Source organism: Chelonus insularis, unplaced genomic scaffold (assembly GCF_013357705.1).
Source record: "Chelonus insularis isolate UGA/USDA-ARS -01 unplaced genomic scaffold, ASM1335770v1 contig_8_pilon, whole genome shotgun sequence".
Lineage (NCBI taxonomy): Eukaryota > Metazoa > Arthropoda > Insecta > Hymenoptera > Braconidae > Chelonus > Chelonus insularis.
In genome coordinates this window covers 467484-487412 of record NW_023276778.1, presented here as the reverse complement: position 1 = coordinate 487412, position 19929 = coordinate 467484, and the positions used below count along the sequence as shown (strand labels likewise).

The 19929-nt window shown below is 31.5% G+C and overlaps 1 protein-coding gene across 11 annotated transcripts in view; it reads left to right on the top strand.

Annotated features, from left to right (window-relative positions):
• Rim (Rab3 interacting molecule) overlaps positions 1-19929 on the top strand; it is a 244107-nt gene that overhangs the window by 109472 nt on the left and 114706 nt on the right. For 10 of the 11 annotated variants that reach the window (XM_035091932.1, XM_035091936.1, XM_035091933.1 and 7 more), the window contains 3 exons: positions 3923-4095; positions 5195-5426; positions 8684-11181. In XM_035091932.1, the coding sequence (XP_034947823.1) occupies positions 3923-4095; positions 5195-5426; positions 8684-11181 (2903 nt within the window). The remainder of the gene's footprint in view (positions 1-3922; positions 4096-5194; positions 5427-8683; positions 11182-19929) is intronic. The other variant, XM_035091938.1, reaches the window with a different exon arrangement.

The following is a 19929-nucleotide window of genomic DNA, read 5'->3' as shown; positions in this document are numbered from 1 at the left end:
TCCTCTACTTTACTACAGCCTCCCAACTTTTTTTTCAATAGTCCGTATTGTTGAAAAATTCAATTGGTATTCTCAAATCAGCTTCTTCTTGTGTTATTAGGACTTTAATCGCTAATCCCAATAAACAAATGAATCCATCAGCCTTGGTTTGCAATAAATAATTAATAAATTCTACAATTCTAATAACTCAATCAACAAATAGCCAATAATAACTCCTAACTGACTATCCTACGCTACAAAACGCCAATAAAACCAGAGTTTTTAATATAACAACACAAAAATACATTTAGATGACTATTATGACTTATAAATTTGAATAAAAATAAAAAAAAATTGAATGATTTAATATTTACCCTTAAAATAATGATTAACAAGTGAATTTAAAATAATTAAATTTTCTTCATAATTTGTTACTAGAACATACTTTATTGGCAATTATCAGCCTCGAAGACCATTAAAAATTTTCTGAAGCTAACGATGGAACGTTATTAAAAAAATAACGTAACAATGTTTATATATATGTATGTAATATGCTTAAACAATCCTATAGGTAAATAAAAATTGAATAGGAAAATTTCCTGTTGAATCCTATTAAAAGTGCATTTTCCATAGAGATCCATTGAATCCCATTCAATTGTCTCATAGAGATATATAGAAACCTTTTTAGTTTTTCTATAGCCATAAAAATAATCTAATACTAACTTTATAATCCTATTCAATATTTTTCCTTCCTTTTTAACTTTCCAGTAGGACTAGATGTTATTGAATCGGATTATAATTCTCTCGAAATTTCCTATCAAATTAAAGGTAAACCTATTGAACATTTTTATAAGATCTTATAACCACAGAAAAAAAATCTGATCATTGATTCCCAAATTGAATATGGACCAATATAAACATATATTTTTGTTACATTGCATAACTATAAAGAAAAATGAAAAAAACTGTATTAATTATAAGTCAGTTCGGTTATTATGTAACAATTATTACATATAATGTCTTTGAGCAGTACTGGAATATAAAAAAAATTAAAGCCTTCTAGTGGTCTGGTTGCGACCCGAAAAGTCCACACGACTAACTTCCCAGTAGAAAGAATGATAAGATTTAGCTTTTTACTAGTTTTTTGATTCTGCAAAAAAACAGCTTGATCGATTGTTCTGAAAACCTAATCATACACACACACACGGAGGTCCACTCAAAAACTATTGTATTCGACTCTGGGGATCTTGAAACGTGATATCTCAAAATTCGGGATTCGCAAAATCGGACCCATCACCATAATTTCCCACTAGAAAGTTTTTAAGTATAATTTTTCCATTGAAGTTATCCAAAAACTATAGAAACTTTCTGCTTCTTAATATATAGAATCGTACGGTATCTAATTGGACAGTATGTTCATAGAAAAGTATTTTTTAAGTATTCTTTCCCCATTGAAGAAACCCGAATCCAATATAGGACATCAGATTAAGGTTTATATAAGATTTTGACGACTTCAAAGGGAAAATAACAGTTAATAATTATTTTTATGTTCAAATACTGCACAATAAGATGCAATCTGATTCCATAGGTGAAGAAACAAAAAGTTTCTATTAGTTGAGTAGCCGTAAATTTAATCCCTATGCTATCGTGTATTAATAATAGAATAAAAATAAAAAATTTTTGGTTGTAGATTCTTATAAAAGATGATGAGGAGAGCATTTGTGCAAATTTTTTTTACTGAAAAAAAATAATTACTATTGTTTATCGAGTGTCAAAGTTTGGCAAATTGCGTTTTTTCACTTTTCACCGCTTACGTAGCGAGAGTGGTGATAAACACACAAAAGGTGCCAAAGCTGAAGAAAAAAGTGCGTAAAATGCATTTTTTTATGAAAAAATAAAAATAAATATCTGCAAATTTTAAATGAATGAAAGAAATGTGAAAAAATATTTTATAATTAGTAATAAGTACTTATAAAAAATTTTTAGGAAACATCAATAAGCTACAGCTACTTAAAAATAATAATGAAGTAACTGAAAAAAAACATAAGAAGTAAAAAAGTTGTTAACAATCAAAAAAATTGTTTAAAAAACAATTAAAAAAATATATTATTATCAAAAAATAGCACAAAAAAATTAATTCTCTAATGACCATAATTGTTCTTGGAAATATTTTTTTTAACAATTAACAATGCACATACTACTAGTAAATTTTTAATAAATCCAACATTCTGAATTTTTTTGAAAAAAAGAAGCATTTTCCTATATTTTTCATTAGAATTAAAGAAAAAATTTAATTCTATAGATGACATGGTACTTCACTTGATTTCAAACTTTTTTGTTGTTTTAAAATTTTTTTATTAATTATATAAATAAATTAATTATATATAAAAATAAAAAGTACATTATTTACAGAGTCATGAGAGAATAAAATTTTTTTTAACTGTTGATGTTGCCAATATAATTAAATTACACTTGTTTCATTTTATTTCTGTTCTTATTAAGTTTAATTAAAATTTTTCGCGTATAATGAGATTCGAATCTACGACCGCTCGCACGTATACAACTTAAATCTACGCCTTAACTCGCTCGGCCATCCTAATACTTGGTATCTAAATAAGAATATTGGTCTACATAGGTAAATATTTTTCTTGAATTTAATAATATTGATAACAAGACAAATAATTATGTTAATAATGAATATATATTTAGATTATTTCAAAAAAAAAAATATCAGTGCTCTCCAGTGGTCTCGGTGTGAGCCGAATGGTCCACACGACTAACTTTCCAGTGGCAAGAATGATAAGATTTAGCTTTTTTCAGTTTTTTGATTCTGACTCTAGGAACCTTAAAACGTAGAGATATGTCAAAATTCAGGATTCGCAAAATCGGACCCATTACAATAACTTCCCACTCGGAAGTTAAAAAACGAAACCGATGTTATTATGTGTATTTTATATGATCATAATATAAGTTATGTATTGCTAATAAGCATGTACATAAACATATAAGATACATCGCTAAGTTATGGAACAAAATATAATATTCACATAAAGTGATGTATGTATTCTAGTATCTATATAACATATATGCAACGTAAGTTACATTACGCTGATGTTTCTTTATTTTATTGATGCTATGTCACACTGAGATAACGGCAGAGATATAACATAAACATAATATGAGAGTCTTGTGACGTTTCGTTCCAAGTAACATTGTTTAGTCACATCGAGATAATATAGCCGTCCTAGTCGTGACGTTATATGACAGTCACAATGTCATGTAAAAGTTGCGTAACATAGAAGTCACAATTAGGTACATAACAAAAGAAATAAATTTTATATACTTGGTACGTCACCGATGAGTCAAAAAAGTGACGTAACTTGTTACTTCCTTACTATATCCCATTTACATTTTGTGTTCACTGTGGTACAGATTTTTTGTTACTCCCTGTTGTTCGGGGTAATCTCTAGAACGGTTATTCCGATCGTGATTATATTTTGCATAAATGTACAGAGCATTGTAGGGAAGGTTATAGAGTACTTCTTGTTTATGTACATTGTTTAAAATAATTGAACTTGCTATAAACAATCGGAAATAAAATCTATTCGATAAATTTGAACTCTTTCCATGCGTAATTTTTTCTTTTGCTGAAATAAAGTAACAAACCATGTAAAAAATTATGATTTAGCAATTAAATAAAAGCTCATTTATGATTTATATGGTCAATAAAAGAGTAATTTGTCGTTCCAACAATTTGGAAATTTACAAGGCAAGACAAATAGAAAATAGGTGGAGACGGGAGATGTGACAGTGTGAGTGATAAACAGTTACTCCTGATAGGAATTTCATTAGTATACAGTGATTCTAATTAATCATTGACTAATCGATGATTTTTTATTGTACAACTATATTTGATTATGAAATATATTGTTTCTATGCATAGATTTGGATCAAGATCAGCCACAGCAACTCCAACGGGATCTCCGAAAAAACGTCAACTGCCACAAACACCATTATTGAGAGAAAGATTGGTTCAAGATGATTCTGGGAAGTATAGGTTTATGAGACATCAACATCGCCCAATTCACACAACTTATAGAAGTACTGGGATAGGTGGTAAATAAGATTCTGTAGATTTTTTGACATGAGATACTTAAAGATGTAGAATCTTTGAAATAATTATTGCAGAAATAATCCGTAGAATATATTCAATTAAGTGAATGAATAAATTATTAAATATTTAATAATTGTTCAAATAAATTCTCGTAGATTCTTATAACGTAGGTAATGTTTCTGATGCAATCTTCAAATACATTCTTATTCTTCTGTTTTTCATAGACTTTTATTGATTTTTAAAGAAAAAATTCATTCCAGTTCTAGTAAGAATCTAATAAGTACTTTAAATTTTTTTTCTACACATTTTCATCGAAATAATAGAAATTTTTCTTGTTGCTTTCCAGAAGAATTCACCAAACAAAATTAAGATTCAACGAACGTACTCAATATAAAAATTTATGACCGTTTTTTATGTGTTATTCTTTAAGTATTAGTGAATTAATTAAGTATTGTAGTTGTAAATGAGTATATCAGAATCAGTGAAATTTACTTGCCATTAAAAACAGAGATTGAATAGTAACATCGTAAAACTCTGTTTTTATTATTTATCTCACAATCTATACAAACAAGTTGTATTAGATCTTTAAAAAAATTATTGGAAAATAATATTGGTAGATTTTTACTCCATTCTATAAAAATTCATAAAGCGCAAGTAAATTAAATCTATTCGAAATTTTTTGTTGAACTTCAATAGAAATTTGATTAATCGTATCAGAAAACAATCATTAGTATATAAGTTTATTCCATAGTCACTTTAACCTTTATAATTCCTTGTACGGTGGTTATCTTTTGGAGCTCATTTTATCTTAAAAAATACGCATCTTAAAAAATAACTTTATTTCTTAAAATTGATTATCCAGTAATATGTATCAGCCTCAGAACAATCGTTGGTGATGCTTCGAAATACCTTCTTTGTAAGTGATTGAATCTAAAATATTAATTTCCCATTTGTTTTCATAGAGACGAAGACTATGCACTTGTCGATTTTTTCAATACTGGGTAATCGAGTAAACAATGTTATTTTTTATTCTGTTCGCTCGACACATCCATATATTTCTCGTGAAAAGTTATGATTATTTTTAATTTCATTGAATTTCAGTATGGGAAAGGCATTACAGTGGTCTATCAGATTCTGATCTCCTTCTAATTGGCCACGAACCACAACAATTGTCCCATACTCATCGATTACAAAGGCATCGACGAAGTCATTTGAGTCCTGATAAAGACGTTATGGGAGACTTTGGTGATTCTGATATGGAAAGTATTGCTTCCGTAGCAAGTAGTGCATTTAGCACGCAATCGGAAAGGCCAAGAGGATCTAAAGCCCTCATGTGAGTACTTTTGATTTTTAAATACAGTACCGAGTAATTCGAGATTTCCATGAAGAAACTCGAAATTTATTCAAAATTAATCGGTAATTAAAGTCAATTCAATAAAAATTATTTCGATTGCATATAAAGTAAGATTACATCCAAATGGACATTGAAAATGAAATAGAAACCTTGTAGATGCACTATTGGATCCTGTTTTTGTGTAATGAATAGATGGTCTTCTTTATCTCTGTTTTCCTATTTCAATATTATTATTTTTATCTTTTCCTTTTTACGTGGTGTTAAAAAATTCTCGTGAAAAAGTACATCAACCTGTTACTTTGATGACATGAAATAGAAAATTCCTTCACAAAAACTTCGTTCGACAAATATTTTTTTAATTCATAAAGAGATGTGATTGACAATTCGCGTGTTTTCAGTTAGTGACAAGTTTCTGGGCTTTTCGTCAAGAACTACAACGATCTCTTTTTTTTTTATCTATTGAAATGGTTTCTCCTGGCAAAGAGGGTTATTTCCACACCAGGAGAAGAAAGGTGATTGATATATATGGAATGTATATAATATAATATATATAGATAGATGGGAGAGGAGCGTAGAAAAGTAAGGGGGTTATGGTGAAGGTTGGTTAAGGTTAGGATTTTTAGGGAATTGAGGAGTTCCTGTTCTATTTTGAAGGTGGAGGGAAGTCTTTAGGGGACTGGTAGGTATTTGTGGAATGAGGAAACGCGCCGGGAGAAAGCGTGGAAAAGTTTGATGGAGTTTTTCTCTGGCTCTCTCCTCTAGGATCTACTCTCAACCACTTCAGAGAAGTTTTCGTCGTAACGAAAAGCTTTTTATTATTTATACGGAATAGCCGGGTTATCCAGGGTCTAGGATTTTGAAGTAGACAAATAGAATGGAAAATGCAATTTTTATGATTCTGCTTAATATATATATATAGGTAGTTTCTCACTTACCTTATTCCTCGATTTCAACGTGGTAGAGTAATTTATGCGAGAGAAAATTGTAACGAGAGAATATATGTATGAAGCAAGAGAATAATACGACGAGCAAATACTATGAAATTTGGGTAACGACGATGAGCTGCACCACGCACGCAGAATGCGGGTGTAAGAGATATCTGTCGGCACGCTGATGATATTCGTCGGAGGTCTCCAGTATCCCCTTGGAGGTTCTGAAGTCAATTCCTGTAAATTTGTATGCAATGGACAGGAGGATTTTAACCCTAGGGAATTGTCTTCTACGAGTAATACTATTATCGGAACTTTATTCAAAGATATCTGCGTACAACTCGCAGGATTCACCAATCCGCGACCTGAAGCGGACCTGTTATTACACGCGTTACAATAATTGATCGTACTGGTTTAATTTGCGGCGTTAACAAAACAAGACAATTGCCAGAAGGGCCAATAAGTATCATTTACAATTATAATAATTTCAGGGGCTCACCCTATGCCCTTCTTATAGGTACAGTATAATTATTCCGAGCTCACCCTGATGATACTTCGATGGAAAGGAATCGCGGCTGCTGCTAACCTGCTGTGCATGCGGGGAATTACCCTGGCGTTCCAACTCGGTTGTCTGGCTGCGTCGTAGATAATGCCTTTTTGGACACTCGTACTCTCGAACGGAACTCTGGCGTTCAACTCTAGCGTTTAACTGCGTTTCTCCGCTCGTGCGTCGAAGTAGTAGCGTGATTCTGGCGGGATCTCCCACCATCTTCTGGCTCCGCCCCTTGGCTCGACCGAAGCGCTGACTAGTGGAATATTCTGTAGGTTGTTATTCTTCATTTGACCTTGGTAGGTCAAGCAGGTTCCCATGATACTGACTGTAGTTGAAGTGGTGCTGCAACAGCAAGTGAAAGTCTCCCAGAGAGGGCGACATGACTGTTTGTTGCTTCGGGTTTTCTTCTAGCCGGCACGGATGGCGCCACTTGTCCGAAATAGACAATGGACTTAGACTCGTCTTGTCACACTATTAATATTTTTATCCAGCAAAATAAATATTACAGACCGTTTTTTAAATATTTCAAAAATTGGATTATGTTAAGAATATGAAATAAGAGAAATAATCCGTAGTGTTGAGAAAATCTCAACTTATGAATTAACCTAACCGTTTAAGGATAGGGATGATTGTGCCGGAACAGAGCAAACGGAAGTCAGGTTTTATAAAAAAATAAAATTTCTTTATTTTCAGCACTAACAGGCACACTAAATACACTGACAAACTTTTTGTTACTGAATAAGAAGACTGAATGTCGATCGAAATCACTGAATGTCAATTTTCGATTTACTGAATTTTTGTTGAATGTCTGATAAATGCTTAACTTGGTGTGTTTGGTATTATTGACCTCCAACACGAGCGCAACACACTTCACAAGTCAAGAAGATGTGATTGTGCACGTGGCGTTAGCCTATCAATGCAATGCAAAAAATTAATTGAATTAAAATACTCGAATTTACGTTGAATTGTCTTGAAATATTTCTCGAGTTGACTCCAGAATGAACTGGCGAATGTTTCTGTTGACTTCGAATTGCACTAGTACTGATGATTGACTCAAAACTTTAACTGGTATTCTGATGGGTAAAAAAATTTACTTGAATAATTAAAAAAAAAAGTCATTATTACGCATTGTGCAACGTTTAGCAACTTGTTGCCGACTGATAACATATGATTAGTCAATTACATTTCTTTATGAGTTAAAACATTTATCAAACAAAGTTTTTACAGAAAAACTTTTTGTTCCAACATCCTAATGTATTTACTTTGTGCAAATTTTGTAATACTCTATATTCTCATTGGATAGAATTGAGAAAGCATTTTTAGACAGTGTCTTATTCCACATTTGACGTTTTACTGATTTATTCTTTCTTGATGTCATGAACTAGATCCATTAGATTTATATTGAATTATTTCAATGTCCATTGTATAATTTGTAAGACAAAAATGACTAGTCTGTACAATATAGATTACAATTCCTAAATATCAATTAAGATGAAAAAATATTTCAAGCATGTCATTAAAATGATTCACTATTATTAATTTCAAATAGAATTTCAAATTTATTTTTTTATATGTGTATGGAGTGAAACAAATTTGTCTATTTTTACGTATTCTCACACACAAAAGTAATATCACTCCATACCGAAGCAACATTGTAATTTTAACTTTTCGTTTGACAGAAGAATGAAAAATGAATATCATGTTTATAACAAAAATAGCAGAGAATAATTGAATCTACGAAAAATTATTTGCAGATCGACAGTTAAGAACATGTCGATTCCCAAAGCCATATTTCCTTTGCCTTCACCTTTTAGGCGCAGTAGGCGCAGGCACAAACCTAAATTACCTTCTAGTGAATGTCACTACCTAATTAGTAATAATAGCGTCTCCAGTAAACTCTGGAAACCCTTCAATAAACATCACAATCTTACCTCTAGCCCTCACTCTTCTCTCGTACGGAGCAAATCTGCAGTTGTTCGCTCGATACATGAAAAAAATCGTATTCCTATGGTAAAATCTCAAACCATTGATGAGAATCTTATGAAGTACAGCAACTCTAAGACAAGTGAAAATGAAGTTATCGGAGATATTTCTTCTGAACGTCATTCTGTGGATAATTGTGACGATACATGTAGTGATATTGTTCGTGCTAAAACGACAAAATTACGATTTCAACATCTATTGAACACTAGAATGAAACATTCTAGTAGCATTCCATTTCTGCCATATTTAAAATCAAAAATCTCGAATTATAATGGTGATAAGGCTAATGACTACTTTATTGATATAAATGATGAGATTAGAAATCCAGAACTTCCTAGAAGCATAAAAAATATCGAATACGACATGGTACAGGATATTTTTAGTGATGATAGTATGAAAACGGCAAGAAAAAAAATAAAAAAAAATATGGCTGAATTAGGTGAAAAGTTACCAAAAATAGAAGATTCTAGTAGAAGTTACTATGATTCTAACGAAGATAGTTCGAAAAATTCAGAGAGCGTTCTTGATACTGAAGAAAAATATGAGTGTTGTACGTATTCTGGGGAATCATTTCTTTCGAATTTTGACCAATTTATTGATGAACATGTGAGCACCAGATCGAATGTTCAAATCAACAAAAATAGTAATAACTTTTGTAATTTTTTGAATAGCAATTCAAATGCAGATGAAACTGTATCTCCAGATAGAGGAACAACAACATTAGAAGAACATCTTTATGGATTGCTTGAAAATGATCACATCTATTGTAGTATTGAAGATAACCCTAGTGATTTTTACAACAATGATTTTAATGTTTTGAATGCTAGTATAGATATTTCAAAGAAAAAAGTTGTTCAAGACAAACATAAAAGCATTTCCAGTAGTTATGACGTCAAACAGTTGATGCCAAAGAGAGCTAACAGCTCTGAAGGTCATTTAGATAAATTTCATTTAGGTCTTCATTCCTCATGTAAAGGAAATTCTAAATATCATAACAAAATATTCACCCGTACATATTATTTACCTGAAGTTCGTGAAAGATCACGAAGTCTTGAAGATAAATCTGTACCTTTTCTCCGAGAGAACATTTATAGTAATTTAGAAGATTATCGAAACAGTGATGGAGGTATGCATTTTAATTTTAATGGAAATAAAATGAAAAACTTTATTAAGCCAAATTATCCACAAGATAAGAGAGCAATTTTAGAGAGAGCAGAATCTACGCCCGTGTTGATTACTGATAAGCAGCAAGAATTAACATGGGAACAATATCAGGAATTACTGAAGAGACATCGGAATAGTAGCTGTTCTGAAACTCGCGATGAAAGAAATTCAAACGTAAGAAGTTCACATCGAGAAAAGGGTTTAGCAAGCATGTTTATGAATTCTGATGAAGATTTCGGTTCCATCGAAACAGTAGTGGGTCCTGATGACAGAGAAAACTTTATTGAAAATTTGAATCAGAAACAGCTATCACGACAGAGATATCCTTTAGAAGATGATATTTATTTGAAGAGAAAATTACGGCCAGATCGTTCGGGTTCTTATCCAGGTCCATATCTGAAAGAAAGCGCTCATAATCTAAGTGCTCGAAGTCGAAAAACAAGTTGTCCTGAGTGCCAAAATTTTTATACAACTTGTCCAAATAAAGAATCGCATTCAAAGAGAATGAATGAAATCGACTATAATTATAAAGAACATCGATGTTCACTTTGTCGAGATCTTGAGCTCAAAATGCCTCAACAAATATCATTTGAATCGACTCAAAGAGAGCAAGGAAGTAAAAGAAATGTTGCTATTAGTGATACGCTGGAATATTATGAGTATTCAATGGAAAGCGAAAGCCAATGCAGTGAGAACTGCGGATTTGGCCCGTACGATTCATTTAGGCCCCAAAACCGAGCACCCCGCCCTGGTAATGCTAATTTGAATATCTTTGATTCCCAAACCGCTACCTCTGACACTGCTAAAAACCCACGGGCGAACGTCTACCATGAACTCCCATCACGAAACGCGACACGAAATGACGATGACAATTTTGCTGCTGACGACATAAATGGCTCACAATCATTACCAACTGATGATGGAAAATATGATGGTGATTCTCACGATCAACGAATCAGTAATGACTACAACAGTTCTAGTGGATCTTATGAAAAAAATTTGAGACATCAGGGGACTTCTGAAAATGGATGTAGTGGACATTCTAAAAGAGGACAATTTGCTAGAAGTTTAAGTAATACCGATGCACCGTCTGAGGAAAAAGTTGGTAAGTTTCTTTGCTCTCTATTCTTTTTGTTATTAGATATTTAATTAATCCATTTTTTTTCTCTTTCGCTAATTTTTATAAATACAAGTGTGTTATTTTTATCTCTTATATAGTAAATTTCATTTCCCGAATATTCTATAGTATGGATGATCTTCAATGTTTTTCTCGTAGGACTACGGAGAACTTCATTTTATTTTTTTTCGTGGAAATTTGACTTTCTCTTCAAACATTTTTCACTTACAGAAATCCTATATATGACAAAATTGATTAAATTTTCTCGCATATCACTTTTTTTTTTATTGATCAAAAACTATACAATAAATTATATGATTAAAATAAAAACGATAACTATTAACCACAAATTATAATATAATGGACTATTTGCGACTATACTTCATATGTAAATTGTGTAGTAATGTTGAAAATCAAGATGCATAATTTAGTGCACATGCTTTAAATAATAGAAAAATTTATTTAGAACGATATTACTGATTTTATTATATACTAGCTGAGTCCCGCAACTTCGTTGGCGTAAAGTGCATATCTATTCTACATCACAATAGATTATTCGGAAAATTTTGAATGGTAAGATCATAGTTTGAATGAGTCAATTATAGATACATATTGCTTGGTGATGGTATTGAGAGAAAAATAATAAATTCGTCAATATTGATGATGGACGAAGAAAATTTGAATTATATCGTGAGATTCGATTTCTGCTTCTGATTTTTTTTATTATCAACAAAATTTCTTTTAATTCATGTTACGTGGTTAGTAACTTTGCTCCCTCGAAAGTAAGAATCCAGTTCGTAAAGCTCCAATTTGCTCAGGTTTTCAAGTATATATTAAACGAATTCAATTTTTATGAGCAAAAATAGTCTGTTTCCATTCATGTTAAGTCATTTACGTTTAAACAGCACGCAAATGAATCTCTGAGTTTAGTTTGAGGCAGTTTTCTCAAAATCACAAATAGTCACTATAATTCAGAAAAAAAATTCTAATTTCATCGTAAGATTCAGGTTCGAATGAATGAATAAATATAGATTTATTGACAAACATATGCTACAATATGACTTTCAATTTACATGAAATTATTACATATAATCATTATAAATTCAAACTTAAGTTTAATTCCAAGTATAAACTTCCAAATTTACCACAAATAATTATAATTCTTTGTTTTTTATTGCTGTCAATAGATTTCTCTTAAAATTAGCTAGTCTTTTATGATCCCCAATTTTACTATCAAGTTTATTGTATAATAGAATTCCATAGAAATTCGAACACTTTTCCATACTCTTCGTCTGTCTTTTTCTAAATGACAAATCATTGAGATTTCTATTAATTTACCATTGACAATCTTATAGATGGACATGAATACTAGATATTTTATTCTTTGTTCAATTAACAAGAATCTTAATGTCTCAAACATATCACTTATCCTCGTGTACTTATTAACGTTCAGTATTCATCGCCTAGCTCGATTTTGTACAATTTGTAATTTATTGATATATTCTTTACTTAAATGAATATGAATAGATCCAAAATACTCGAAATAAGGTGCTATCACAGACGTAAAAATTGTTAACTTTGCAAAACTACTCAATGAATACCTCAATCTACCTAGACAACTTACTTTCTGACTGATTTTACTTAAAATATACTTAGCATGATCATCAAATTGTAAATCGTTATCTAATATTGTACCTAAATATTTAGTTTTATCAATTTCAGTTATATTTCTATTACTACTCACTATTATACATTAGTTATTCACATTCTTTATTCTTTTATCATGCACTAACATGAAAACAGTCTTTTTCAGATTAAAAGCTAACGAGTTGGCTTTCAAAAATGTTTCTAGTTCAGTCAAGGTATTATTAATTGATTCCTCGATTTCCTAAATATAGGTACCACTCTTCGAAATTATTAGATCATCATCAAATAGTCTACAATTGCATTCATTTCCTTTTAATAAGTGTACAACATCATTTATATGAAGAATAAATAACAGTGGACCTAATTTTGAGCCTTGTAGCACACAATGCTCAAGCAATTTTTTATTAAATAGTATATTATGTATTTGAGTTTGCTGAGTTCTTTGGTCCAAGTGAGAATATAGCTGTTGCAGCAGTGTACTCCTAATTCCACACTTATACACCGTTTCTAGTATCAATAGTCTCAAAGGCCCGTTTGAAATTAACAAATATATACAATATATACAACCGCGGACAAAACAACCGTGACAAAATAACCACCCGATAAAATAACTGCGATTCAAATAACCAAAATACCAATTTCTTATGTATTACGCCACCAGTGAGTGGCGTTCGTTCGAGACGCAGGGAATATCAAATAAATTTGAACTTGCCGCATAAGCAATACTATTGTTACAATACAAGGAAACCCAAGATTGAAAATCCTACAGAATAAGAGACGATTCGCTTGGTTTTGCCGTTAAATACGGGATTGCATATTCTACATAATCACAAAATAACGGTTATTTTACCCGCAGTTATTTTGTCTTGCGGTTATTATTGTTATTGACTGTTCTTGTTTTAAAACATTATTTGAATCTAAAAAGTCAACTAATTGGTCTTCAATTGTCTGTTCCACGATTTTTTCGATCACTGGTAATCCGCCGAAGACAGATATCGTCTTGTTTTTGATGGTTACAGCAAGACAAGTTAATGTAAGATGATTAATCAAAGTCAAAGTGATACCAATATTTTTACCGGGGTAAAGAAATTAAGTTTAACAAAAGATTACAGGTGGACAGTAATCAAAATTATGTGGACTGTATTTTTTCGGATATTTGGATGCTAGAACAGTCGGGACTGTTAAACGGGTGTAAATTAATCGACTGACTTCAGTTAACAACAACAGATAACTATTTATTAACCACTAACGTAACAGTAACAAGTAAAATAATGATTAGAGAATCTGTCTGATAACTGTATAAAATGGATTCACTGAAAAACTGAGTCTTTGAATTCTCTGCGAACAGCTTTGAGTTCACTAAAATTCCTGATGAAGAGTTAACTGATATTGCACATAACGAGTTCAATGATGAGTTCACTGTTGAGTAGAAGTTCACAGGAAAGTTGTAAGTTTTCCTGTGCTGGTATCTGCACCAGGAGTAGTCTGGATTTTTTGAGTAGTCTGAATTTACATTGGGTTGGCGTCAGCCACACAGACACAAGCGAGTTGTCCGTGCGTGGATCTTGTTTGTGTGTGTCTGTCCATGAGGCCGTAAGAAGTCGAAGCTGACATCGTTCGCGCCGTTTGTAAGAAGGTGCTGATGTGGACCAACGTGAGCTTACTGATGATGTCTGATGAAAGTCAGGCTGCCTGATGAGTTCACAATCATCACTATAGATGAGTTGATAGGAGAGACCTTGAGTTGTCTAATTACTAGGTGGGGAGAAAAATGTCAGGATATAGATGAAATACTCCCGACTAAGTCAGAACACGTTATATAAAAATCGATTGATTGAGTAAAATTTTGAATAATAATTTCGTTGTTTAAATGACCCAATTCCCGATACGTAATACTCGGTGATAAAACAGAACAAAAAGTAATAAATTTCTGTGTATTAATGAAAAACAGTGAAAATAAGAATTATGATTCTATTATTTAGATAAAGTTTCGCAATTAATGTTCGTAACAAATTCAATTATTATAAGCTAAAAAAGTCCATTTTCATTCATAAAACAAAGTTAATAACTTTTTTTTAGTAAAAAAAAATATCCCGTTGGAAGAATATAAATTAATTGCATAGATTCCGTTTTTATTTATCTATAACAAATTTAGTCGTAATCAACAAATAGAGTTTTTTTATGTATGTCACATGGTTAGTAATTTTTTAGCTATCATATCCATAATTATTTTATAATTTATAAACCAAATTTACTTAACATCATAACCCGGAAATAATACATTATTACCTTTACTATTTTTGATACTATTGACGATTTTATTTACATAGTCAAAGTCTACTTTTTAAATTTACTAAAAATACAAGAATTTTCGTAAGTTAACTTAAAAAAATCTACTGATATCAGCAATACTATTTACAATTTCATCAACACTGTTAATCTGCTACACATTTTTTGCTTTTATCATTTATTAACAAACTCTTAGAAATATTATTACTAGATTTTATACTCAACGACTCATTAATTGAACCCCACATTTTTAACTTCCCAGTAGGAAGTTATAGTAATGGGTCCGATTTTGCGAATCTCGAATTTTGACATATCTCCACGTTTTAAGGTCCCCAGAGTCGAATACGATCGTTTTCCAGTGGACGTCTGTGTGTGTGTATGTTATAAACAATGAAAATAGGGACCCCTTCTATATATATGAGTCCTTTAACGCATAATTTTTTCTTTTACTAAAAAAATATAACCAACCGTATGACATAAATGAGAACATACTTTTTTTGTTTATAACAATTCATAATTTATGCATTTAATTTATAATTTTGTGCATACATCTTTTCAAGCTTACAATCATTCATAAATATAATATTATAATTAATTAACACAGTCAAATGATCAGTTAATGTATGATTACAAAGAGCAGAAGCTCTTACATTATAATTACTAAATACTAAACCAATAAGAGTTTCAGTGTGCTTCGTTACACGAGTTGACTCACTGACTGGTCGATCAAGGTCAAGAATTCTCATCTCTTTTCCTAACTTTTTTTATGCTGATTAACATTTAATAAATTAATATTAAAATCCTTATACAAAATAATATCACCGTAATCAACTAAGATTTCACATTCCTTAATCAATCTTTAAATAAACTTATCATGACTAATACTTGGTGAATGATAAATGTTACTAAAAACAAATCTCTCTAAAGACTCTTCATACACAGATAAAAAATTTGTGTTAAAATTAACACATTTCACATGTCCAAAACTGTCTACTCAACTATTTGTGTCAAATTTTTACACAAAATTTGTGTTAATGATTTGACACACAAGAGAACTAATTTAACATAAATTTTGTGTTAATTTGACACAATAAATTCGTTATAATTTTAGACAATGATGTGTAAGATTAACTGATTTAGAATGTAGAAGTTTACTCAATAAATGTGTTAATTAATAAAAGTAATTCAAAAAATGAAAAAAAAATTTTGTTGGATTTTATGTATGATGAACAACAATTTCACGTATACACCATTTGAAGATTGCAAGGAACGCTGATTGTGACCTACGCAAATAAAGAATATTTTATTGCGGAGATTCGAACCGACGACCACTTAAAACTACCGACGCAACGAAACCGACGCCTTAGCCTGCTCGACTATCTGAAACTATTGAAAATGATTAAAATTTTCATGGATATAAATTTTCTTTTTCAGTTGGTTATAAATAAACATTACTATCCATCCAAAAATTAAATAAACTTTCGTTCTACATCATTTATATTTTGAGATAATCCGTAAATAAATAATCTTATTTGTATTTTTTATCAATATTAACGTGAAAAATACATAAACCATTCATTCGCTATACTTATACATTTAGAGTATACCTGTATATATCGTAGAAAAATTGTGGCCAAGAGAGAAAGGTCCGCGTAGCATTTAGGTAAGACTGACAAAGAAGAGGTGAGAAATCGAGTTAAAATGTGCGAAAAACGGAATTAAGGGCGTGGCCCAATCTGTATCTCGATAAATACTCAATGAATAAATCTCATTTTGGATTTAAATGAACGCCAACAGTCATTATTAATTGTGTATCGAGAATTATTTCGTAATGTTGAATAGTTATCGAGATATTTACAATTAAACATTGCGTCGTGACGTCACGCGCAAACTTTTCAATATAGAGTCGAGTGTTACTCGGCACTGTAAATATGAGCCGCGAGAGCGCGCTAGTTTGACGAGGGGCAATAGATGGATAATGAGCAGAATGTGCAGGTGACGTGGCGCCGAGTATCTACCGCTACTCTAGATGTGGAGTAATATTTACTATTCAAGTAGTAAATCTTACTAGAAACAAAGTACGAAATGCTAGAAAAAATTTTACTCCCTCCGTAGAGTAAAGAGTACTCCTTCATTTGTCTCTGTGTAGTGATTAACTCCCCAGCAACTAAAACATGTCAAAATACTTATGAAATCAAAAGCCGACACTTATTCTATCCAACAATAATTTTATTTTCTAACAATAACATTTTGTGCATTTTAGAATCAACTTCAACAATAATTTTCCTATAGTTTTTCTTTTTTTTTATAAATGTATTTTTTATAACGAGATTAAACACTATTGGAATGGTAGGTCAGAGAAGACTTGATTGAGCCAATTACCCCTTCGTTGGTCGCGCTATGAGGGAATCGCCGCACTTTTTAGTAATTGTATAATTATCATGCAACTAAATGTCATCAATACAAATGCACCGAGGTATTTCTAAATTACACTTTTTAGAATCAAGTGGACCCATCCAAATATTTTTAATAACTCATATTTATTAAATAATTCAATTTTTATTATCAAAAATGAGTCGATTGTGGCGATTCCCTCACTACGTGACCAAACAAGACAGGAAAATTTTATGAGCCCTGTTGCCAAATGTTGAATCCGGTAGGAGGCGCTCCAATCATGTATGATAGTTTAAATAAACTGATTTAAAATAAGCACCAAAATGTTGCTTCTAATGTGGCACCGTCGCATTAATTTTAACATTGTGGCGATTCCCCGCGGTGCGACCAAACTAGGAAGAAATTTTGACGCGACTAACGAAGGGTTAATAACACAGTGATTATCCAAAACTGAAATTATCTAACACTCTAATTAATACTATTAGAATTACTCAAATAATATTTATATAAGTAAAACAAAATACAAAGACTTTAAGCAATATAAAAGGAACGCGTCGTGACACCAAGAAGCTTTATAAAAAGACTAAAGGAGTTCAGGGAACAATCTCACAAACTGAAAGCAAAGAAGAGAGACCAGTATAGAAGTTCAGTCCTTATGGGAGCTAAGAAATGTAGTCAGCATTCTCGGGTAGTAGGAAGCGAAAAAAATATAGTTTTTTAAAAATTTTTCTCGGGCAATAAAACCCCTATTGTCCCAACAGCCTTAATCCCACAAACAGGACTTCTTGAAGTCCTATCTATCACCTTAAGTAGAATCTACTGAGTAGATAGAAATGAGACAAATAAAAAAATCATCTTTCCTCTGTGTTCTGTAGGGCAAGCCCACCCCACTTAAGACTTTAAATATTACTTTACTTTCCATTCCAGTAAATAGAACGATAGCTCAGGGGTAAATTCTCTGTCTACGAATCTTTTGGTGAATGGTTCGAATCTCAGCAGTGACTTTTTTTTTTTATTCATTAATTAAATAAATTTATTCCATTTTTTTTCGTAGCAATACTAGTACCCTTTTTTTATTCTGGGTAATGGATAAAAATCCCAAATTTTGGAAATTATTTTTTACTTTATTTTAATAACAATAATGAACAACTTATAAATATATATATATATACTATATTTTTAAATTCTGGTATTACTTAGTACAAGCCTTATGTAGATATTTCACCATGTCATTCGGTCATATACTTATGAGTTGTCCATTGTTGTTATTAAAATTAATTAGAAAATGATAAAAAAAATTTTGGGCACTAGTATTGTTACAAAACAAAATAATAAAATATATATTATTTAATTAATGAATTAAAGAAAAAAAAAAGTTACTGCTGAGATTCGAACCAGTCACCAAAGGATATGCGAACAGAGATTTAACCCCTTAGCTACCGACCCACAGTCGACATTTTTCGCTTGTCGTATACAGAGCGTCTCTGTTCTATTTCGTTGAAAATTTCAAGCCCTTAGGGCTTAAAAGCCGTAAAAAGTGCATAAATTGAGAATTTGGTGTATGGGCGAGTTGTCAAAATATTAATTCTTGATAATTTCTTTATTTAAAGTGTAAATAAACTAAGTTTTTCGAGGGGCAGGCTCAAACGCAAGTTTGAGGTTAGCTCTCAAACATGGACCCTAGTGGCAATGTGAATGCAGGTGCAGTGGCGTCCCAGGAGAACACTGATAAACTGAAAAATAAATTACTGATGAAAAATCTAAATAGAGATTACAATTTAGCCGAGATTAGAAATGCATTTGTGAATAATGCTGTGAAGGTTCTGCCAAATATTAATGCAAACTCAAAGACAAGAAGTAGTAGGTCGTCCGTGGAGAGCGATGAGGGGACGTTCACTTATCCCAGAAAGGCGGCAAAACATGATAATAATACAATACACGACTCGTCGGTAAAAACGAACAACCAGTTTGAGGTACTTTCTCAAATGCAAATCGATAATGATATAGAGAGCGCTGCTAACAGCCAACAGGATAAGCCCGCTAAAATCGAAATTCCACCCATCTACATAGCGGAAGTTGACATTAAAGACATCATTTCGATGTTCGCAAGCAACAAGATTGATAAAAAGGGGTTCATACTCAAAAAAATGGATTCGCTACTAACCCAAGCTAATGCAACTGATATGACAATTCATCAAGAAATCGTCAAGCTATTGAAAACCAAAGAGGTGAAGTTTCACTCATATACTCCAAAACACCTCAAAAACAAGACCCTGGTTCTCAAGGGCATAAGAGGTAATTTTGATGAGGAGGAAGTAAAGGCTGATTTAACTAGTCTAAATCTAAGTAGTGTTAATATCGTTAAAGTTAGTAAACTAATTTTTAATAAAAATAAACCGGAGCTGT